The 22345-nt window shown below is 37.6% G+C and overlaps 1 protein-coding gene across 1 annotated transcript; it reads left to right on the top strand.

The window, feature by feature from the left end:
• The first annotated feature begins 8166 nt into the window (after nt 1-8166).
• LOC101670554 (serine/threonine-protein phosphatase 4 regulatory subunit 3B-like) lies at nt 8167-11431 on the top strand. The gene has a single exon (XM_045089209.1). The coding sequence runs from the start codon at nt 8236-8238 to the stop codon at nt 10831-10833; it is 2598 nt and encodes an 865-aa protein (XP_044945144.1). The 5' UTR covers nt 8167-8235; the 3' UTR covers nt 10834-11431.
• Nucleotides 11432-22345: the final 10914 nt, after the last annotated feature.

Below are 22345 nucleotides of genomic sequence, written 5' to 3'. Positions count from 1 at the left end.
TATACCATTTCTGCATCAGTAAAGTGAAACTAACAATGATACCAGTATTAATGAGGATTAAGTGAGAGCACCTATGAAGCACTTGGAATGGTGTCTGCCATGCAAAGCAAACACTGGCAATTGTTAAAAGCTGGTTAATGAATGAATCTTCATACTGCATGCCTGCCACACACCAGGCTCTCTTCTATATAGAAATCTTCTATATAGAAGTCTCTTCTAATAAAAATTTGGGAATACAGCAGTGAACATAAACGTTTTTACTCTCAATTTAGGGTACTACCAGTGTTATTATACAAGTTATGAAGGTGATTCTTGTTTTGAGAATCTGCTTGACTGTTTTAAGATAGAAGAAACGAGAGCATATTTAATTGAAGGGGGAATAGAAATGATTCCTAAGCAGAGTTTAAAGACTGAAGTCACAGAAAGAATGATTTATGGCACAGGATGTCTTGGGAGGCCAGAAAGGGCACAATATGCAGAGCACAGAATACAGGGGGATTCTTGAAGAAGAGAAGGCTCACTCCTTTTTCTGAGATGGAAGAGGGAGAGGTAGAAATTGCTAAACATATGAGTAAAGTTGCTTGAAAATGGAAGGTGAGCCTTGAGTTGGTGTCTATTCTCTTGGTGAAGTACTAGATAAGAGTTTTTGCTGAAAGATAATTGGGATGGAACCTTAATGTTGAGGAGAAAATGTTAGTAGTTAGACTAACAAATGTAGTTAAGAGGGAGAAATGACTATGAACTTCAAACAGGGTTAAAACACAGACCAGTGACAGGCGATGACATCTCAGTGAAGGTCCACTTAAGGAGATGATTTCTCACAAATGTTATCCATGTCTTTTTGGCATGTAGAAAAAGTGATCTTTACACATTCTTTCAAGTACTCATCTATTAAATATTTGCTGAATGCCTATTGTCTCCTAGGGGAGAAGAAGACTGGCCTGGACCCATCTTTGCCTTTGGTAGGGTGGGAGTAGAATAAGACTATAAGAATAAACAACTTCTGTGATAAATCTGGTGATAAGACTGGGAAAGTTCTATTGAGAAGCTAAAATGGAGTGATACTAGAGAGCATGAGAAGAGAAGGGAGTGCTGTCTTAGATTGTGTGGGGAGAGAAGACCTTCAGAGGGAATAGCTTTTGAGAGGCAATGTGAATGATGATGAGGTAGACATGGAAACACGTGGCATGGAGTTTTAGTCAGTGGAAGTAGCAAGAGCAGAAGCCTCACATAAGAAAGAAATACTCGGTGCAGGGTGGGGTAGAGGTACTCACAATGGGTGTGAAGAGGTGAGGCCTTGCAGGATGCTAAAAGGGCCTGGACTTGCAGAGAGGAGTGTGAAAACAAAAGAGACAAAAAGAAGGTGGCTACTAACACAACAGATTCATGTAATGGTTATCTGGGGGAGAGGTCTGATAATTAATGTCATTCACCATTCTACTATAAATGTGCAGAAATCCTGGCTAACAGAAATCTGGGATGACAAAAGTTCAAATAAGCTGGTTTTACTACATCGGACATGAAAACAGGGGGATGGCAAAATTTTTCTTTTTTGAACTACTTTGTGCATTTCTAAACACTTACTAGATGATGAGAACTGAAAATATTTACTAGTAGTTGATCTCAACTGAGGATGACTTTGCCCCCAGGGGCAAAGTCTGGAGACATTTTGAGTTGTCACAACCTGGGGAAAAGATGCTAATGGCATCTACTGTGTAGGCAACAAGTATCTACCCTCAGTAATCAACCAATCAAACAGACAAACAAACACAAATATAGGAGATCACAAGACATGGGACCTTATCAAATTTCACTTTACAAGGTCCTGTTTCATGGAAGATATAATCCTAAGAGCCATTTGAGACATGGGAACAATACAGTCATTGTACTTAAGTTATGCAATACATGTTGATTACAACAACCTTTTATGTTTGTTTTATGTGATGCTGTATATATTGTTTATATATCTGATAAAGAAATGTGGTAAGTTAGGAGATTTTAAAAATTATTCTTTTAAATAACTGTAAACAAAGGTTTTATATTTTTCTGAATAAGGTCAGCATTCAAAAATAAATTCCTACATGGCCATGGCAGCTCTCCCACCTAAGAAAGTGGTAGCAGATCACCTAGCAGTGACAAAACACATAAGGTTATTTTTTAGGAGGAATGAACCAGATCTTCACACTTCAAGTAGTAATATATTCAAAACCAATCCTAGCCAAGGTGTTTGAGATTTCCCCTTATCATGAAAATACTTTTTTTCTGTCTCTAACTCAATCTAATTATATCAACAAAAAATCAAATGTATTCAAGGCACTCCTTTAAATGTTAATGGAATTAAAACAAAGATACTAAGTTGAAATCAACTACTGCCTAAAAAAGTGAAAATTTAGATTTTACGATATAAATAAAACTAGTGCTACATTGGAGAAATGAAGGCGATTACTGCCTCTAAGCAAACACTGAGCGGTGTTTAGCTCCAAATGATGCTCATTGCTATTAGTTATATAACATGGTTGTAAGCTAATTAGTAAGTAGTCAGCTAGTGTTATTTGTGGAGATCTAGGTAGGAACAGGAAATAATATGGTCTATCAGGATAAAGAATGAGGGGATCTATGAATTGTACATTTAAAAAAAAAACTCAAAAAGTTGAGAAGTAAACTATTGGAACAGAAGAAAAAGAGCTCACCTCTTTCATGGCACTGAAAGTCAAAGTCTAAAATGTACCTATGGTCAAGAGAACAACGCTACCCTCAACCCCCTCTTTTCTTCCTGTTTTAATCCCTTGTGATGTGACAAAAAGATTTGGAGCTTCCAAGGAAGCCAAGCACTCAGTAGAAAATTGGCTAGTGCTAATAGAAACTGCCTGTGGATCCAAAAAACACTTAAAGTGGTTCTTACCTCTGAGCACTGGAAAGATAGTAGCTGGAACTGTTGCAATGCACATATAACAGGATGATGTTTTCAGCTGAGAATAAAAGGTTTTAAAGATTTATTTATTTATTTGAGAGAGAGAGAGAGAGAGATAGACCACGAGTGCAGGGAGGGACAGAAAGAGAAAGAAGCCGACTCCCCAATGATCATGGAGCCCCACAGGGGCTTGATCCCATGACCCTGAGATCATGACCTGAGCCAAATCCAGGATATGGACACTTAAATGACTGGGTCTCTCAGGCGCCACTAGTAAGTTTTAAATATCCACACATCCTAACATTCTTTATACAAGGTGACCATATATCCCTCTTTGCCCTTTAAAAGTTCTGAGTTACAGCTGTTAGAGTCATGCTTGTGCAACACTGCATTAATGTCCCCATTCAACCCTCCTTCCACCCACCCCACATCCTTGGCTATGTAATTTTGCTATGATGTTCCCATCTTCGGTGGGGCATACTTCTCCATCTCTTGATCCTCGGCTTGGCCATGGACTTGTTTTGGACAAGACATGACTTAGATAGAAGCTTGAAATGGACTAGAAATTTTAATATTAGAAAATTAGGGTTCTTTCAATACCTGAGAGTTGATGGAAAAGCTGTGATTTAGCCCAAGATTTAGAAAGAAGAGTTTGCCGGAACATGAATATTTCATGGATGGGTTGGGGTAGAAGATCTCTGCAATTTTAAAGAAGGTACTTAAGGATGGTCTCACTGGAATAAACGTTTTTTCACACAGTTAAAAGCCTAAAACAGGATAATATTGCTTCCCTGGTCTCCATCAGTAAGAAGAAAACAATCCAAAAGAGTGGGATTAGGGGGGCCTTGGGTGGCTCAGTTGGTTAAGTGACTGACTCTTGCTTTCAGTTCAGGTCATGATCTCAGGGTTTTGAGATCGAGCCCTGCGTCATGCTCTGAGCTCAGTAGGGATTCTCTTTGAGATTCTCTCTCTCTCTCTCTCTCTCTTACTGCCCCTGCTCCCCTCCATTGCGTGTGTGCACACTTCTCTCTCTCTAAAAAAAATAAATAAATCTTTAAAAAAAGAAGAGTGGGAGTGGGGCAGCAGAGGAAATGCAAGACGTATCCTGTAAATTAGAAATATCTCCTCTTGAAACTATTTATTTGCTCCATAAGATACCCGGAAATAAATTTCGAATTCACTATTTTATCCCCAGTGCTTGGTATAGGGCCTATACATAGGGGTTGCTCATAATTTTGTGAAGAATAAGTAAGTAGATTATTAGAAGTCATCCTAGAAAAAATATGTATTCATTTTTGTATTTATTCAATAAATAATTGTTGAGAAACTACGATATATCATGTTTTATGGAGAGTGCTAGGCACACAGCAGTGAGAAATACGAGCTGATAAATGAGAGCCATCAAACAACTGATAGTCTGGTTGCAGAAAGCATAACAAATGAAGTATGAAATATTCAGATGATGCTAAGTGATATGGAAAAAAGATACATCAAATAAAACAGATGGATGGGTTGGGGTAGAAGATCTCTGTGATTTTAAAAAAGGTATTTACGGATGGTCTCACTGGAAGTAAAGGACTTTTGAATAAATGGTTTAATGAAGTAATGCTCTGAGCCATGTAGATACTAGAAACTAGTGTTTCAGCAGATGAAAGGCAGGTACAAAGGCCCTGAGGCAAGAGTGTGCCTGGTGTGCTTCTGACAGAGTAAGGTGGCTAGTGTGGTTGGAGCAAAAGAAGAGAGACAGAGACTATAAGGGAAGACCTCAGATTGGTCAAGGGGGCAAGGCCTCATAAACCATAGTTAGAACCTTGACTTTCATTCTAAGGCAGAAACACACTGATCTTGAGCAGAGGAGTTGGAGAATACAATGTGTTTTAAATGAGTCCTCTTCAGCTATTGTACTGACAATATACTAGTAGGGGGAAAAGGCAGAAGCCAGGGGAGATTATTTCAGATTTCCAAATTAGTGGTGATTGTAGCCAAAAAAGGGCAACATTCCATGAAATAAGTTACCTGGAGAGCTTGTACAGAACATACATGGGTGTTTTTTGCTAATGATTTTGAAGTTGAAAAATTTAGAGGCGATACTTTTGAATAATTCTATTTCTGATGCTACTTCATAAAATTAAAAATCACCTTGCTCTTCCCACTTGTGTTCCCACTGTGAAATGTTCTCTCCTCTTATGGATAGACTACTTAGATATCTAAGCGAGATATATTTATATATATATGTATATATACATATATATATGCCATATATATATATATGGCTTGAGTTACTTATCCTTAAAATTCAGAAATGTAGACTTATTCCTTTATCATTTTCTAAAATAACTCTGAGAAATATAAAACTTATGCTCTTAGTAGTCATAAAATATGAATGAATTATAAGTTCCTTATCTAAAACTATTTTCAGGGCAGAATCCTCAAGAACTACTTCTTACTACTTTCAGGTCATGGGGAGGAATCATGAAAGAGAAAGGCATCCAAAAACAGAAGAGGGATCCAGGGTCTTAACATTAAATCTATCTATTTTAATTCTGAACTGGCCTCAGTGATTTTCTTTCACAAAATAAAACAGAGAAACATCAAATAACAGTGATAGTTGGGATAAAAAAATCACAATTGTTATAAACATCTGCTATAACAATTTATGCACAGTCTAAGAGAAAGCTTTGCATATTGGGAGCAGGGAAGTGGAGAGTTGAAATAATATAGGCCTACTTTCAAATCCTAGCAATATCACTTATTACAGAGGTTGGTTTAAACCAAACGTATGATTCAGTTTTGGAGTTTCAAGTTTTTTTCCTCTCTAATATGGAAGTAATAATATCTTCCTCAGGCCATTATTGTATGAGCATTAAATAAAAAATAAATGATACCTATAAAAGGGACTACAGAGCTCCTAGAACATGGCATTTGTTATTCATTTATATTCATATTTATATGTTCTCTGTAAAAGAACAACACAACAATAAAATCATAATCTTAGGGAGGTAGAATTACTGAAGCAAAAAAGGGCATTGTTCTACTTCCCAAACCAAATAAGACAGGGCCGGAGAGAATCTACCACAGAAATAGCAACAAGAAATTTGGACTTGAGACTCTTTTTGACTGCAAAGAGATTCTTGCTAACCTAATTAAGATAAAGGGACCTTAATTGGCCTAAAGGAAACTCCCTGTGATGAAATTGTGAGAACACACAGATTTGTGCTGAATGCCTCTCAGAGAATGAAACCTGAGGGCATATTCAGACAATTGACAGTATTATAATTGATTCAGATAAAAACTTTAATATAACCACAGCAGAGAAAAAAAAAATTGGACCATTAGCATGCATGTCATTATTGTTATTGCAAATTTGCCTATTCTCTCACTGAAATAAGACAGGAATTTTAAGCTAGTAAGTACATATATCAGTATTTGTATTTGTCATTTATTAATTCTTATGTGTAAGAATGTGTATTATTAGTGATTTGTAAAGGTTTATAAACCAGCAGTATCCTGGCATTGATTTGAGCTTTCTCATGAAATGATTGTCATTTCCATTCAGGTCTCCAAGTGCCCCAGCTGTAGCGTCCCAGGGAATATTCCTGTACTGTAATCTCCTGGAGGCGACATTGCAAAAGAGGTATGTGAAAGAGTTTTTCTGTGCTCTATTTGAGAATTGTCACACATTTCCACTGCTATGTGAAATGAGTTAGAAGCAAGGCTCTTCAAGTCCAAATGTGCTTGACGTGGCCCATTTCTGTTTTTCCCTTGCAATAACAGGGTTAATGTTTGGGGGAAAATTTTTTCTTAAAGAAAACTGCAGAACTTGCTGCTACATCAAAAATCAACTTGGTTACTATTAAAATTATATTTAACAAAGTTGCCATATACAAGCTTCTATTTTTCAGTTGGCTATACACAGATGTGGATCTAAAGAAGGAAGTGCGTGACTTTCATCTTCTCGATAATTTTATGTTGATTACAAATTATATGGATGGAAGGAATGTGAAATAAAATGTAATGAAGGCCAAGAAAAGAAGGGGCTAGCATAGTTCAATGGCTGAGAAAACCAATTTTGGAATCAGAAAGACATGTGTTCAAATCAGAGTTCCTCTACTTACTAGGAGTGTGACCTTTGGCAATTTATTTAACTTCTCTAAGTTTGTTTCCTGATCTTAGAAGGAACCTTAGTATTGCTATATCACTAGGTATCATGAAAATGAAGTACAAAAAGATATAAAAGTTATTGTCACATTGTCTTGAACATAAAAAGTAGTCAAGCATTTAATGTGATCAATTATGTTATTACCTTTTTCTAATACTAGTAAGTACTCAAGTATTATTACTTAGTTGTGGTTGTTACTATCACTGTAATGATCAAGAAAAATAAAACAATTGATCTGCCATGTGCAGTACATACTCTTAGCTAATTTCAACCCAGTTTCTCTCTGGCCCACTCCTCTAAGAATGAGGAGTGTGGTTATAGATTGGAAAAAAGGTTTTCCCATTGTGGTAAATGAGGGTGCTTCAGGCCCAGCTGAACAGAATCAGAGTTGCCAGCTCCTTCTGGGGACAAGATCCTCCCCCAAGGGTGGGTTAAGTGAGTGGCAGATACATAGGGCAGGTTTTCTGGAGAAGGCCCACCTACAGATCTCTGATTGTCAGTAATAGTGCACACTTCACTTGGCTTCTGCTTCTTTTGAGGGTGGGGGATGCATGAGTGGGTCGGGGGTGGGTGGAGAAGTCTCAACATGGTGTTGATTAGGAAATACGGTGTTGAGTTGGTCAGGACATAAGTGATTCAGCTTTCTTTCGTTTAAAGTCCTAAGTCTCCTACACACTGTTAAGTGAAAATGCTTCTGGGGAACAAAAGGGGTTTTTCTGTTGTTGTTTTTTGGATTTTTTTTTTAATATTTTATTTATTTGCCAGAGAGAGAGAGAGAGCGAGAGCGCGAGCACGCACAGGCAGGCAGAGTGGCAGCAGAGGCAGAGGGAGAAGCAGGCTCCCCGCGGAGAAAGGAGCCCGATGCGGGACTCGATCCCATGACGCTGGGATCATGACCTGAGCCGAAGGCAGCCGCTTAACCCACTGAGCCACCCAGGCGTCCCTTGGATTATTTTTTTAATGGAAAGAACAGTGGTTTGCTCTAATCACTAAGCCTCCATGTAAGCTTGGCCGCAATGCCTCAACACATTTAGAATGTTCAGCTGGGTAGAATCCTGTGACAATCATAAGAATCCTGCTGTTGTCGAGGCTTTCCCAGACGACCAGGAGCAAGCCAAGGGCTCACTCCGTAAACCCACGTTAAGAAGGAATATGCGACGGCAAAATGGAGAGAGGGAAACCTAAGATGGAAGTGAGAGGAAGTGGGACTCGAGGGAACTCTGCGGACCTCAGGAACCACCAGCGTCCACCTGAACGCTACTTCTCTGCCATCTTCCACCGTAATTTTCCCCTCCCGCCACCTGAGCAATGGTCGCTGCCACAACAGCGACAACTACAGTCAACTCCAGGCACATGCGACCCAGCGGCCCCCCACACCGAGACCAACACTGGGGACGGGAAGCCAGCGGTCGCCATTGCCGACACACGGTATCTTGTAAAAGTCTACTCACTGAATGAGGACCAACAATGGGATGATCTCGGCACCGGGCACGTCTCCTCTACTTATGTGAAGCGCCTCCAGGGTGTGTCCCTGCTCGTTAGGTCGGATTCCCAGGCCGCACTAATCTTGGAATCAAAGATAAATTCAAATACCCCCTATCAGAAACAACAGGAAACCCTGATTATTTGGTCTGAAGGAGAGAACCATGGTGTGGCATTAAGTTTCCAGGACACTGAGGGTTGCCATAAGATCTGGGAAGAAATTTGCCACATTCAGGGAAAAGACCCATCCATCAAAATCACACAAGATCTCTTGGAGGAATCCAAAGAAGAACAACTGCATGACGTCCTGGAAACCAATAATGTGTTTGACCTGCCTAACTGTGAACTCTGTAAACTTGAAGAGATTGCTGACTTCATTACCGCCGTTCTCGCTTCACCGATCCGTAAGGAGAGACTGGCTCTGATCTTAGAAAATGACGACTATATTAAAAATTTGCTGCAGCTGTTCCACACTTGTGAGGACCTAGGGAACACTGCAGGCTTACATCATTTGCATACAATTATTAAAGGCATCTTATTCCTTAACAAGACAGCTCTGTTTGAGATCATGTTTTCTGCTGAGTGTATCATGGATGTGGTGGGATGTCTTGAATATGACCCTGCTTTGGCTCAGCCAAAAAGGCATAGGGAATTCTTGACCCAACATGCAAGGCTCAAGGAAGTTGTACCAATAACAAACGGTGAACTTAGGCAAAAAATACATCAGACATATAAGATACAGTACATCTATGACATACTTTTGCCAGCACCATCCATGTATGAAGAGAACTTTCTTTCGAGTCTTACAACTTTTATTTTCCTCAACAAGGTTGAGATAGTCAGCATGTTGCAGGACGAAAACTTTTTGTCTGAAGTCTTTGCACAGTTAAAGAATGCGGCAATAGATGATGATAGACGGCGTGAATTGCTACTTTTCTTCAAGGAATTCTGTGCATTTTCTCAGACATTACAGCCTCCAAAGAAGGATGCTCTGTTCAAAACACTGACAGAATTGGGAATTCTTCCTGTTCTTAAAATCGTAATGAGCATGGAGAATTTGCAAATAAGGTCAGCTGCTACTGATATATTTACTTATCTCGTAGAGTATAGTCCATCCATGATTCGAGAATTTATCATGGAAGAAGCTCAGGAGAGTGAAGATGGTAACCTTTTCATTAACTTAGTCATTGAGCAAATGATCTGCGATACTGATCCTGAGCTAGGAGGTGCTGTTCATTTAATGGGACTTCTTCGTACTCTTCTTGATCCAGAAAACATGCATGCAACATCTACTAAATGTGAAAGAAGTGAATTCCTAAATTTTTTCTACAAGCATTGTATACACAACTTCATAGCACCACTTGTTGCCACCACTTCAGAAGATATATGTGAAGGGGATAGTGAAGTTGGGTCTGACGAAAACAACACACATTGCCTCAATAATTATCAAACAGCACAGCTGCTTTCTTTAATTTTAGAGCTGCTCACATTTTGTGTGCAACATCACACATACTACATAAAAAATTATATTTTGAGCAAAGACTTGCTAAGAAGAGTCTTGATCTTGATAAATTCAAAGCACACTTTCCTGGTCTTGAGTTCGCTCCGCTTTATGAGAAGGATGATTGGCCTTAAAGATGAACTTTATAATTGTTACATCATCAAGGGAAATCTTTTTGAACCAGTTGTCAAAGCTCTTCTGGGTAATGGAACTCGGTACAATATGTTGAATTCAGCTGCTATTGAGCTGTTTGAATACATAAGAGCGGAAAATATCAAATCTCTTATTACACATATAGTTGAAAAGTTTTATAAGGCACTTGAATCGATTGAATATGTCCAGACATTCAAAGGATTGAAGATTAAATATGAACAAGAAAAAGACCGGCAGAATCAAATACGGAAGAATTTACATTCTATCTTGCATAGTAAAATACTTCGCAGGAGTACCAGAGTCATGGACAAGAAGGAAGAAAAGTGTCTTAAAGGAAATTCAGAGGAAGGAGAAGCAACTATGCCACCACTGGAAGACAATTTTCAAGATCGTTTCAAATTTATGGAGACTAAAAAACCAAAGGAAAATGAAGACAAGGTAGCTCCTCCTAAAAGATCATCTTCAGGGGGCTACAAATATACCATATCCCATTCTGCTGCTGCTGCTAATGGAACACGTAGCCTGCAGGGAAGCAGCACTGTTGGCTTAATGAATCCTCCCGATGATGATGAAAAAGATAAGGAAGATGAAACATCTCCCAGGAAGAGACCACATCTTAGCCTGTAAAATCTTTATGCGAGACCCTCAACAATACTAAATTCTATGAATATTCAATAAACATCAATTAGCTGAAAAGTCTGAATCCAAAAGCTTTCTAATTTGAACTTCTAAGTATACAATAAGTAACAAAGATGTCAGTGTCATCAACTAGGATGGTTTAGTTCTGTAAAAACCAAAGTTCACAGAATTCATAAAAAAGAAAGAAAGAAAGAAAAAGAACTAAACTAAAAAACTAACCAGAACCTGAATGATAACTACTTTGCAAGAAAAAAATCTTAGTTTGGGGGAAGAAAACAGGTTGATAATATAAATGAATGTAGTTTTGCTCTAAGGCTGTATTTTAAAAACAGTTGTTAACACTGCAGTTACAAAGCCTGTAACATTACTTGCCCAGTGATTCTGACTATGGTTTTCTTTGCTTCAATTGCCCTTTTTATTTTTTTTGTCATAAAAATTCATGTTTACATGGAAAACAAAGTCAACTGTAATCAAAAAAACAAACTGAAGCTATTCACATGTCTGTGAAGATTTAACACAAATTCAGACTCTGGGTAATTGGGGGGGAAGTAACTTGCAGTGTGTATTTTCATGAATAAAAAAGGAAGCTGGATTCAAAATGTGCAGTTGTCAATTTAACTTTTTTTTTTTTAGATAAGAGATGCCAAGAATCAGCCCACTAGTATTCTGAAAAGGTATTCTCTTTTACCCTGGTAGTGGGTAGAACAGAACACTTTCAATAGCCAGATGGTGAAAAGTAATTCTGAAGGTATTTGCTGACTCCTTGATAAAGTTGTATCCATCTTCAGAGCAGCAGGTTAAGTTTTAAAGTACTATTTACAGGGGCATCTGGGTGGCCCACTGGGTTAAAGCCTCTGCCTTCGGCTCAGGTCATGATCCCAGGGTCCTGGGATCGAGGCCTGCATCAGGCTTTCTGGTCAGCAGGGAGCCTGCTTCCCCCTCTCTCTCTGCCTGCCTCTCTGCCTACTTGTGATCTCTCTCTCTGTCAAATAAATAAATAAAATCTTTTTTTTTAAGTATAATTTACAAAGACTAACATACAAAAAATAGTGCTGGATGAGGTGGCATTTAATATCTAGGAACAATTTTGGATGAAGAAGCTGCTTAAGTGTCAAATTCCACTTACAGTACCTGAAGTGTTTTTTTCTATAAACAAGGGTGTAATATGAAATGTGCTTTATGAAAGGAGTGAATGCAATGCATTTCTAAAAATAGAAATGAGGGGTTTATTTTTAGAGGGATTATTTTTAGAGGAGCAAGCTAACAGGGTCCATTTTTCCTGAAATGGCTAAAACTGAAGCAGTTTCTCCTGTTTTGAAGAATTTAGAGTTAATTTCAATTTTGGTCATTGTTTGAACCAGATGGGCTGTCTGTGTGGACAAGAAGTAGAGTTTTCCACAGACAGAGTTTGGTTTTCATTCAAAATACTATCGTAGTTGTTTTGCACCATTTGATGTTATCCATGCTGAACTATGAAATTCAGAAACTAAAAAGTCACCTTGTAATTCCAAAAATAAAAGAGACCATTTTAAATGTACTTTTGTGCCAATAGTAGACACATCTCATGCAAAAGTAAGAGAGAGTTGTGTAAGAGCCACAAAGAGTATCTTCTTTTTAAAAAAATTTCAAAATGTTTTAATTTCTTTTCTTTTAATTAAATTTTTTTTTTAATTTCTTTTCAGTGCAACAAAATTCATTGTTTTTGCACCATACCCAGTGCTCCATGCAATACATGTCCTCCTTAATACCCACCACCTGGCTCCCCCAACCCCTCCCCCACCCCTTCAAAACCCTCAGGTTGTTTTTCAGAGTCCATAGTCTCTCATGGTTCATCTCCCCTTCCAATTTCCCTCAACTCCCTTCTCCTCTCCAACTCCCCATGTCCTCCATGCTATTTGTTATGCTCCACAAATAAGTGAGACCATATGATAATTGACTCTCTCTGCTTGACTTATTTCACTCAGCATAATCTCTTCCAGTCCCGTCCATGTTGCTACAAAAGTTAGGTATTTATCCTTTCTGATGGAGGCATAATACTCCATAGTGTATATGGACCACATCTTCCTTATCCATTCATTCATTGAAGGGCGTCTTGGTTCTTTTCCACAATTTGGCAGCCGTGGCCATTGCTGCTATGAACATTGGGGTACAGATGGCCGTTCTTTTCACTACATCTGTATCTTTGGGGTAAATACCCAGTAGTGCAATTGCAGGGTCATAAGGAAGCTCTATTTTTAATTTCTTAAGGAACAAAGAGAGTATATTCTTAAAATAAATAATCATTTCATCAGACATACAGTCCACTAAAGTGTGGACATGACCTCAGGAGATATAATCACATATTGCTGAGGACATGACACAGCAGGGAAACTGCATTTTTACGTCTCTCAAGCCATGCTGGGTAATTAAATGTTGTAATGGGACTATTCATGTTGTGAGTATATGTCAGAAAGGGGAATGTTATCCAGAGTGCACACACTTACGTGCATCCTCAGAGTGTTGTTTTGGAAAAAAAAATGCTTAACCCCTTGTTTTGGTGGGAGTATCCCCAATTCCTTAACAGAGCAGCTATTTACAACTAGACAGAGATGAACAATTTTTCTGTGCTCTTCCTGCTTATTCTCTTCTCTTCAGCTAGTTTTAATCAGCCGTTAAAAAATGGACACTAAAACAAATTTTAATGGACACTGCAGGAGAAAAAAAATGAATATTTGCATTTCTTGCTGTACTGTTTCCAGTGAATTTGTAAGTAAGGGTGGAGGAGGGCATAAGTATAATGGAAAGTTAAAAAAGAAGGGAAAAAAATAAAAAACAAAGAAAAAAGGACAGGCTTTCTATTGAGCTGCGTAACCTCTGTGAGCCCTTTCCTAGTCTCAGCTACTTAATGTTAGGGAAACAACATGACAGGCAAAATGGTGCAAAGGCAAATTGCCCATCAGATGGCATAACCTACTATTACAGGAACATTTAAGAGGGCAACAAAACACAGAAGAGCAATCCTTACTGTCTGCACACTGAGTGAAAAATTGACCAAAATATTCAGCTTCTCTGGATACTGTGTGCAAGGAGGTACCATGTCAAAAATGTTTAATTTCATCTTCAAGACTTTTAGAAGTAATTTTAAAAGGAACCTTAAGTGGGTTATTTGTGAAAAGAAGAAACAGCTTGGAATGGCTTCGTCTGTACAATAAAATAGAGGTGAGCATTTTTGGAGAGGCACCCTGGGCTCATCAAGATCAGGGCTTTAAATACATGACTTCCAGTAATTTTTATGGCAGAGGAACTTTCTAAATACACCAACAAAGAAAAGGTGATACAACAGATAAGGCAAAAGTTTTATATTCAGACAGCCCTTGCCAACATTGCAGGCTCTGATGCTTACCAGTCCCATGACCTTAGACATTTTACTTCTTTTCTCCTCTAGCCACACCTTCTCCATCTTGTCTAAACTCAGAAACTCTATGTAAACTACCCAGATCATATTCAGCACTTAATAAATAGCTTTCAAAATCCTTTATTGTCAACAATAGTAGCATAATCATTTCCCAGAAGATTGGGGATAAAGTCAGGTAGAAACACTTATATCACAAGGTATACTCATAAATTAATGATCCTATATTCTCAATCAAATTAGTGGCAACATGATAAATTAAAAATGAGGTCAGTTCTGGTTAGCAGACAAGTCTATTCGTATGCATCGTGCCCTGCTGAGACACAACTGAAATAAAAAGCATTAAAGTAGAAAGAAAAATAAGCTTGTATAGCAGTAAAGACACTTGGGTGGAGTGGTGTCTGGGCTGTTAACCACAGAGCATAGAGTGAAACTGAAATCAGAAGAGTAGCAGGAGAGGTGGGGAGGGCATCCAAAATTTGTGAAAGTGACCAGAGCAAGTAAGCATTACTCCCTTCCCTTCCATGCCCACCCCCAGCAAGCAGAGCAGTCAGCTAGAATGTATCTGTAGGTTAACGGTCCAAGTGTCCTTTTCCTTAAAGCAATTGAAATAACAGACAAATCTGAGGACCCTGGTATGGATGTTGTTGCCTCAGAGTTAAGCTCTTCCCTTTAGGGTGTTGAAGGATCCCAGATGCTGCAAGTTTCCCATCCTACAGTGCAAGTCACGGTGTTTTCAGTAGTGAGAAGTGTTAATGCCCAGCTCCCACCCAAAAAGGACAGTCTCAAGAGTACAAATGATGTCCCTGGAAGGAAAGGTCTTTACAGTTGGTAGTTCTGTCAGGTAATACCTACATCAGTCAGGGAACACAGGTGGAAAATGCCAGCAGGTAAGTGTTAAGGTTCCCGGTTCAGTCAGAGAAGTAAGTCGGCTCCTTGTTTTGGAGGGTCTGTTAAATTCAGTCAATCCAATCTTTCTTATCTGTCCATGCCAACAGCATGGTGGTGTGGTATTAACTCACCCCATGATGACTGAGGTTGGGGGTGAGAATGACAACCAGGATGTGTGTGTGTGTGTGTGTGTGTGTGTGTGTGTGTGTGTACGCACGTGCATGTATGCTGCAGAAACAGGAAACATGCTTTGCATCTCTGCTAGCTCTCTCAGTGGGGTTAAGGGGAAACGTGGTCAGGGCTTTCTCTCAGGCTGGGGATGGCAGACCCAACAGTCAGTTAAATTGAAGATGTTTCTAACACTTTGGAATAGTTGCTCCAGAATGTTTTCCCTGGGGAGGAAGACTTCAGAAGCATTTTTTGAGAGACAAAGGTCATTAAAGCCCCTTCCTAGCCTGTGCAACCCTGGATTCTAAGTTGTCGCTCTTCTTCCATTTCCATAATACACGAGTGGAATACTTTTTCCCTTTCTTTCAGTTATTCTCTACTCTCACCCAAACTTTTCATCTAGGAGGATCAGGTGTGAGGGGGCACAAAGACATTTTATAAAACCCATCTTTAGACTGCAGGGTGATCTAGGATGCTTCCATCATTCCCTCTCTTCTTCATTGGAGGTCAGAATGTGTCATGATCTGATGTTTTTTCCACCCTCCTCCAGCTTGCTCTCCATTGCCCCTCATCAGCATTTTCCCTAATGAAATCCTTGCATGCTAATTTCTCTCATGATGGCTCCTTCTAGAACACAAACTAACACAGTATGGATTTTCACTCTTACAGAAGAAACAGAGGCACCCAGAAATATGTAACTAGTACTTGTGAGAGTGTGTTCAGGTATGTTTGTCTGACTCCATAGACCGAGTTCTTTCTCCTACATATAATGTGTCTTGAGATGTATCATGAAAGTACTTTAAACATTAGAACTATTATATGTGCCTACCATATATATTTATTAATAATAAAGTAGAAATCTGATATCAGTATATGAGGTCTATGAACAATCTATGCACAGTGTCCCTCTTTCTGCTTTACCCACATGCTTCCAAAGGTCATGTAAAGCTAACACTGCTTGAATTCTTCTCCATAAAAACACAGTACTCTGCAAACCACTGTCATTATACTCACCACAGGAGTTGCTAAAGAGGTAGCTAGTGAAATTTTTACTTTTGCTTCAGAAGTCAAGACAGAAAAAAATGACTAACTTTCACTACATGCCAAGCACCCTGCTGAAGTACTTTATATGTGTCATGGGATACTTTGATATGAAATATGAAGGACCGTATCACCAATTCTCCTCACACATTTCCCCATGCTGTAACTTCGTTGCTAATGTGAGAAAAATGTTGGGAATAGAAGCCTACTTAATTTACTGCGATTAAGTTTCAGTCCCATTGAAGAATGGGGGCCTGAAATAGAAAATCCCATTATATACAAGTTGAAATTAAATACCTTCACATCTGAGACTGAGCTTCCTAGCCACTACTAGACTTGCATCAACTCCTGGTCCCTTTCTACCTTTCTTCTGTATTTGTGTGTTTTTGTTTGTTTGCTTGCTTCTTTCCCCTTTCCCCTTTATTACTTTGAAAGATATTCTTTTGATTCTAATCCAATAGCTAGTTACCTTTAAGTTGTAACATGCACACTTCATTTTGGAAAGACTAAATTGAATCAGTCTATCCTCCCCTGGAATAATAGAGGAAATTGTTTTATATCCATTATCCCTCTATAGTATTACATATGATTGCTATTTTAATACCAGTGACACTTTTAGCTGTTTTTACTAGGTTTTTGGTCTCCAAACTGTTGGAATCAGAAGCAAACCAAATTTGAGATACATTATTTCCTGCCCCCACTGCAATGACTAAATTGAGGAATTACGTGGGTAGTATTTGGAGAAAAACTGCAGAAAACTACTTTTGTTGGAGAGTTACTAAGGCAACCCTTTAGAAAAGGACATATGAATGGGCTGAGGAGCCTGATAAGCTACCCAATAATATTGGGATATTTCTGCTGTACACATTTTCAAAGATACCCTAAAAAAATCTGAAGAGTACTTTACTCTATCACATTTGGCAGGGGAGAAGATACAGTATTTTTGATGTATGTCTGTGGCAAGCTATTTATATTTTTCTCAGATTTGAGTATCAGTCTTTTTTTTAAAAAAAGATTTTATTTATTTATTTGACAGACAGAGATCACAAATAGGCAGAGAGGCAGGCCGAGAGAGAGAGAGAGAGAGAGAGAGAGAGAAGAGGAAGCAGGCTCCCTGCGGAGCAGACAGCCCAATGTGGGGCTCAATCCTAGGACCCTGGGATCATGACCTGAGCCGAAGGCAGAGGCTTCAACCCACTGAGCCATCCAGGTGCCCCGAGTATCATTTTTTAACTGTAATAATATTTTGTCTGATTTCTATTGCTCTTAAATATGAAGATCCTTTTCAATGTAGAATAGATTACATATTATGGGGGAAATAGCACTGAGTTGAGAAAATATATCAGTGTCCTATAGATGAATACATTTTTAAATTTTTTTTAATTTAAATTCAATTTTAGTTAACATATAGTATATTATTAGTATCAGGGGTAGAATTTAGTGATGGATCAGTTGCATAAATTACAGTGCTCATTACATCATGTGACCTCTTCAATGACCATCACCTAATTACCCCCTCTCCCCATCCACCTCCCCTCTAGCAACCCTTAGTTTGTTTCTTAGAGTTAAGAGTCTCTTATGGTTTGCCTCCCTCTCTGTTTTAATCTTCTTTTTATTTCCCTTCCCCTGTGTTCATCTCTTTCATTTCTTAAATTCCATGTTTGAGTGAGATCACATGGCATTTCTCTTTCTCTGACTTCTTTCACTTAACATAATACCCTCTAGTTAATTTTTTCCAGATTTATTAAAATATAACTGACATATAACATTGAATTAGTTCAAAGTGTACAACATAATAATTTGATGTATGTGCATATTGTGAAATGATCACCACAAGTTTAGGCTCACATAGTTACAAATTCCTATAGATAAATAGGTTTCTAATAATAGTATTATGCATGATGCCTTTATCTTCACTAATATTTCAGACAGAGATGAAAAGTGTACTGTATGGGCTATGTGTTTAGAATGTCTAGGTTTGTGTCATTATTGAAGTACTTCCTACCTATCTGGCTTCAGTTCATTCCTATAATGTCTCTGAGTCTCTAGGTACTTACCCATAAAATGATGCTTATGCTATAACAATGTAGGTAAAATTATTAAATTTTAAAGTAACACAGGGCTGCCAATGAATATTTCCTACTTAGTTAATATAGTATTTTTCTTTTATATCTAACAACTAATGTGATTTCATTATTATTTCTCAAATAAAATATTCTATCAGGGTATGCAGATATATCATTCCATACTGATACCCTGAAAGTGAACTATCCGCAGTGATAGTTGTTCTAGAAGTTACAGTAATTTCTAAGTTGTTCTTTTTAGGGTATTCAACTTAGCTGTGAGAAAATTGGCACATTCTTTTCTTTTTTTTCTTCCTATCTCTGTATGAAATTTATAAAATGATACTTAATACATGAATATAGCATTCCTATAAAAAGACCATCTAATAGGATTAAAAGCTCCTTTTACCATTATCTGAAATTTAAGATTTATTTTTCTTACATTTTGCTCAGGAGTTCATCCTTACCAGTTTGATGTACATGAATTTGGTGTTCCATGGGTTTTATATAAATATACTCATAACAAATTCATATTATAGCTGTGCACATATGTACATAAAATGTATAATTTACCATGATACATCAATAGATATTTATTCTTTGTCTTCTCCATTCTCCCTCCCTTTCCTTAAAAAGTATTCTAAATTTCCAGTAGGAAATTCAATTCCTAATTCTTAGCTAAGCGTTTAGAGTGAGAACGACCCTACCCCATCCGCAGACCCAGGAATGTATTAGTGTATTCCTTGACATCTGTCACTGATACATGGATAGAGTACAACAAAAGCAAAGCAAATGTAATGCGTTAGTTTCTAGGAATTATAGTTTCTTTTGCCATGAGAACTACTTGAAGAGATTCTCTTTGCTGCTGGATGCAAATAAGGAATGTGTCCCTTTTGGAGCTGGCAGCAACCATACTTTGAGAACAAGGGAAGAAGCTTTCTGCAGAAGAAAAAAAATTTCAAATAAGCAAGGCAGATAATATCTTGAGAAATGCATCTATAATATTTAATCCCTAGATTAAGTGGCACCTGATGCTTTGCTTTTGGATTATTGGATAACAAGAGAAACTGTTTCCTTTGTAATTTAAGCTAATCTACTTTTGGGTTTTCTGTTATTTGAAATATTCTGAGAATATAACAGGTGAATTGTTTAATCCTCATGGAAAAAAACTAACACCAATGCAATTTTACCTGTTTCAGGACATAGAGAAAAGAGGATTCCAAACACTTGAAAAATTGGATTAGAATTTTACTAGAAAGAAAGCAGACAAGGAGAACCCTCCTCCAAAAAAACTTAATTCATATTGAAATAAATGCCTACATAGAATATCACCAATTGTAGCCTATCAGTGAGTGCATCATGATCATCATTTTATCCAGAGAGTAAGGAAAGTTTCCATATTAAAACTACAATAAGAAAAAATATTCATCTCACAGAAAGCAAAAAAAGAAATACTCCCTTAACTGTGTGTAGCATGTATTTGTAGAGCTGATATGTGGTCAGTACATACTGGTACAGCACATTAGGTGGTATACAAGTGGGCTGGTTGCTCAGTGCTCATAGATAGAGGTCAGAGTCCGCTGGGTGGATACTGTAGTATGTTTTGAATATCATTCCATTGTGCATACTGGTATGTGTATATGTGTGTGTATCTCTTTTAATAAAATATGTTCTGTATGTACATATGAAAATCAGCATCGTATTTAATGATGAATCTAGAAGACACTCTACTATAGTTGAGAACAAGATAGTGATGTCAGTTAGCAGCCATTACTTTACACTGAACTGTTGCTCCTAGCCTATGCAATTAGATAAGAAAGAGTAAGAAATGAGAGCTATACATATTGGGAGGAAGGAGGGCATAATATGTTTTTCAGATATCATTATAATATACTGTGAAAATCCAAAAGAATGTGAAAACAAAAAGAAAATTCAGTAAAGGTATTGATGACATAAATTAGTACATGACAACCAATAACTTTTCCTTATCCAGGAATAAGCATAGTAACTACTTAAAATTAAATGACTAGTAATAAATATGATATGACTATATGGAGGAAGAATTAAAGTTTTTAAGCTAAATAAAACCCTTTAATAAGATTTTTAATAAAGATCCTTTAATACTAAAATGCTTTGATTTTGGACAGGAAATCATTATTATGAGGCATTCCATTTTTCCTAACATAAATTTGTTATTTTAATTCAATCTGAGGAAAAGTACTATGAGGATTTTTTTTTCATTGCTTTTTGAAAATACAAAATGATCATGAAATTCATCTGGAGATACTACTGGTCAGGAGTAACTGGACTTTTAAGAAACATAGTGTTAGAGGACAAGCTCTACCAGATATCAACATCTGTAAGTCCTGTGTGATGGAAACATGACTGCATCGGTGCAGCAGGAGAGAACCATTCAGTGGAGAGAAAGTGCAAAGCTATGTGTATGGGGTTTCTCATATGCTAAATGTGGGGTAAGCTATGTTATATAAAATTGGTGTTGCTTCAGCACTCTAGAAACTAGGACAAAAATGCAGCTTTGTTTCTTATTAAAACAAATTTTACCAAAATCAAATACTTCAAGAAAAAAAATTACATTTGGTAAAAGTATATTTGGTAAAAATTTTACTAATGGTAGATAGTAAAGGCCTGTTATTTTTATAGTGATAAGAAATCTAAGTAGTGACAACAGGGAAGAAAGATACATTGAATTACTAAAAAATATTCCATATTAGTAAGGGAAAAGCCAAGTGTATCTCCTTTTCTGTGGGTTATGCCTTCACTTTTACAGTGAAAATAGAAAAATGTAAATGACTAAATTTGATCATAGGAGAAAACAGACATTAGCAGTTTGCAGAAAAGGAAATACCGCAAATCAGTAAACATATCATGTACTCTGTGGCAAGCTGAAAATGATAACCCCCTAAAAGATATTCACATCCTGGAACCTACGAATGTTACTTCATATAGCAGAGTCTTAACAGATGTGACTACATTAAGGATTTGGGGATGGCAGGAATAACCGGGATTATCCAGGTTGGCACTAAATGCAATCAATCACGTGCCCTTGTAAGAGGGAGGCGGAGGGAGGTTTCTCTCTCTCTCTCTCTCTCTCTCACACACACACACACACACACGCACACGCACACACACACACACATAGCAAAAGACTGAGCAGAAAGACATTTGATATCTTAACCTCAAACACTGGAATATTGTGACCATAAACCAGGGAATGCCAGCCATCACCAGAAGATGGAAGAGACAAGAAACAGATTCTCTTGTAGAGCCTCTGGAGGAAATGTGGCCTTGCTGACACCTAGTGATAGTAATTTTTGAACTTTGGCCTCTGGAAGTGTAAGAAAATTTGTTGTTGTTGTTTTAAGATCTCTAGTTTGTGGTAAGTTACAGTTTATACAGTAAACTAATCCATGTTTTAAAAATTAAAAATAGCAGTGACATGTTATTCTGTGCTAATCTCATAAGTAGAGATTTAAGACCTTAATGAAATGTGGAGATAGATGAAAAGTGGGTTACTTTTATTCTGTTCCACTGAAATTTCAAATATACATAGAAGTAAGCACAACCCTGATTCATACATTAACTTCTTGGAATTTTTCCCGATAGCATATTCAAAAATTGCAAAGAGACAAATGTACCTTGATATGTATTACAGCATTGTTTAGAGTAGCAAATTCTGTAAGTAGCTGATGTGTCCACTGAGTAACTAAAAGTACCCATTAAGCATAGTATGCACTAATGTAAGATTATTTTAAATGAGATTCTTTGTGTCTAAGTTTCAGCTGAGGTCCTAACGTTGCACAACAAAACAATAGTTGCCAAAGTGAGGCACTAACCCATTAATTCAGTTTATATGAAGAAGTTATATGAAAAAAAGTCTTATGATCCATAACCCATACCTGAGACTATAAACGAATTTAAATTGAAG

Source organism: Mustela putorius, unplaced genomic scaffold (assembly GCF_011764305.1).
Source record: "Mustela putorius furo isolate JIRA1106 unplaced genomic scaffold, ASM1176430v1.1 tig00003836_pilon_pilon_pilon, whole genome shotgun sequence".
Taxonomy (NCBI): Eukaryota; Metazoa; Chordata; class Mammalia; order Carnivora; family Mustelidae; genus Mustela; species Mustela putorius.
Note: the sequence above shows the minus strand (reverse complement) of the source record. Positions and strands in the feature narration are given on the sequence as shown.

Excerpts from the sequence above, each read along its gene's own strand:
- LOC101670554 (XM_045089209.1), top strand. The coding sequence starts at position 8,236 with ATGGAGAGAGGGAAACCTAAGATGGAAGTGAGAGGAAGTGGGACTCGA.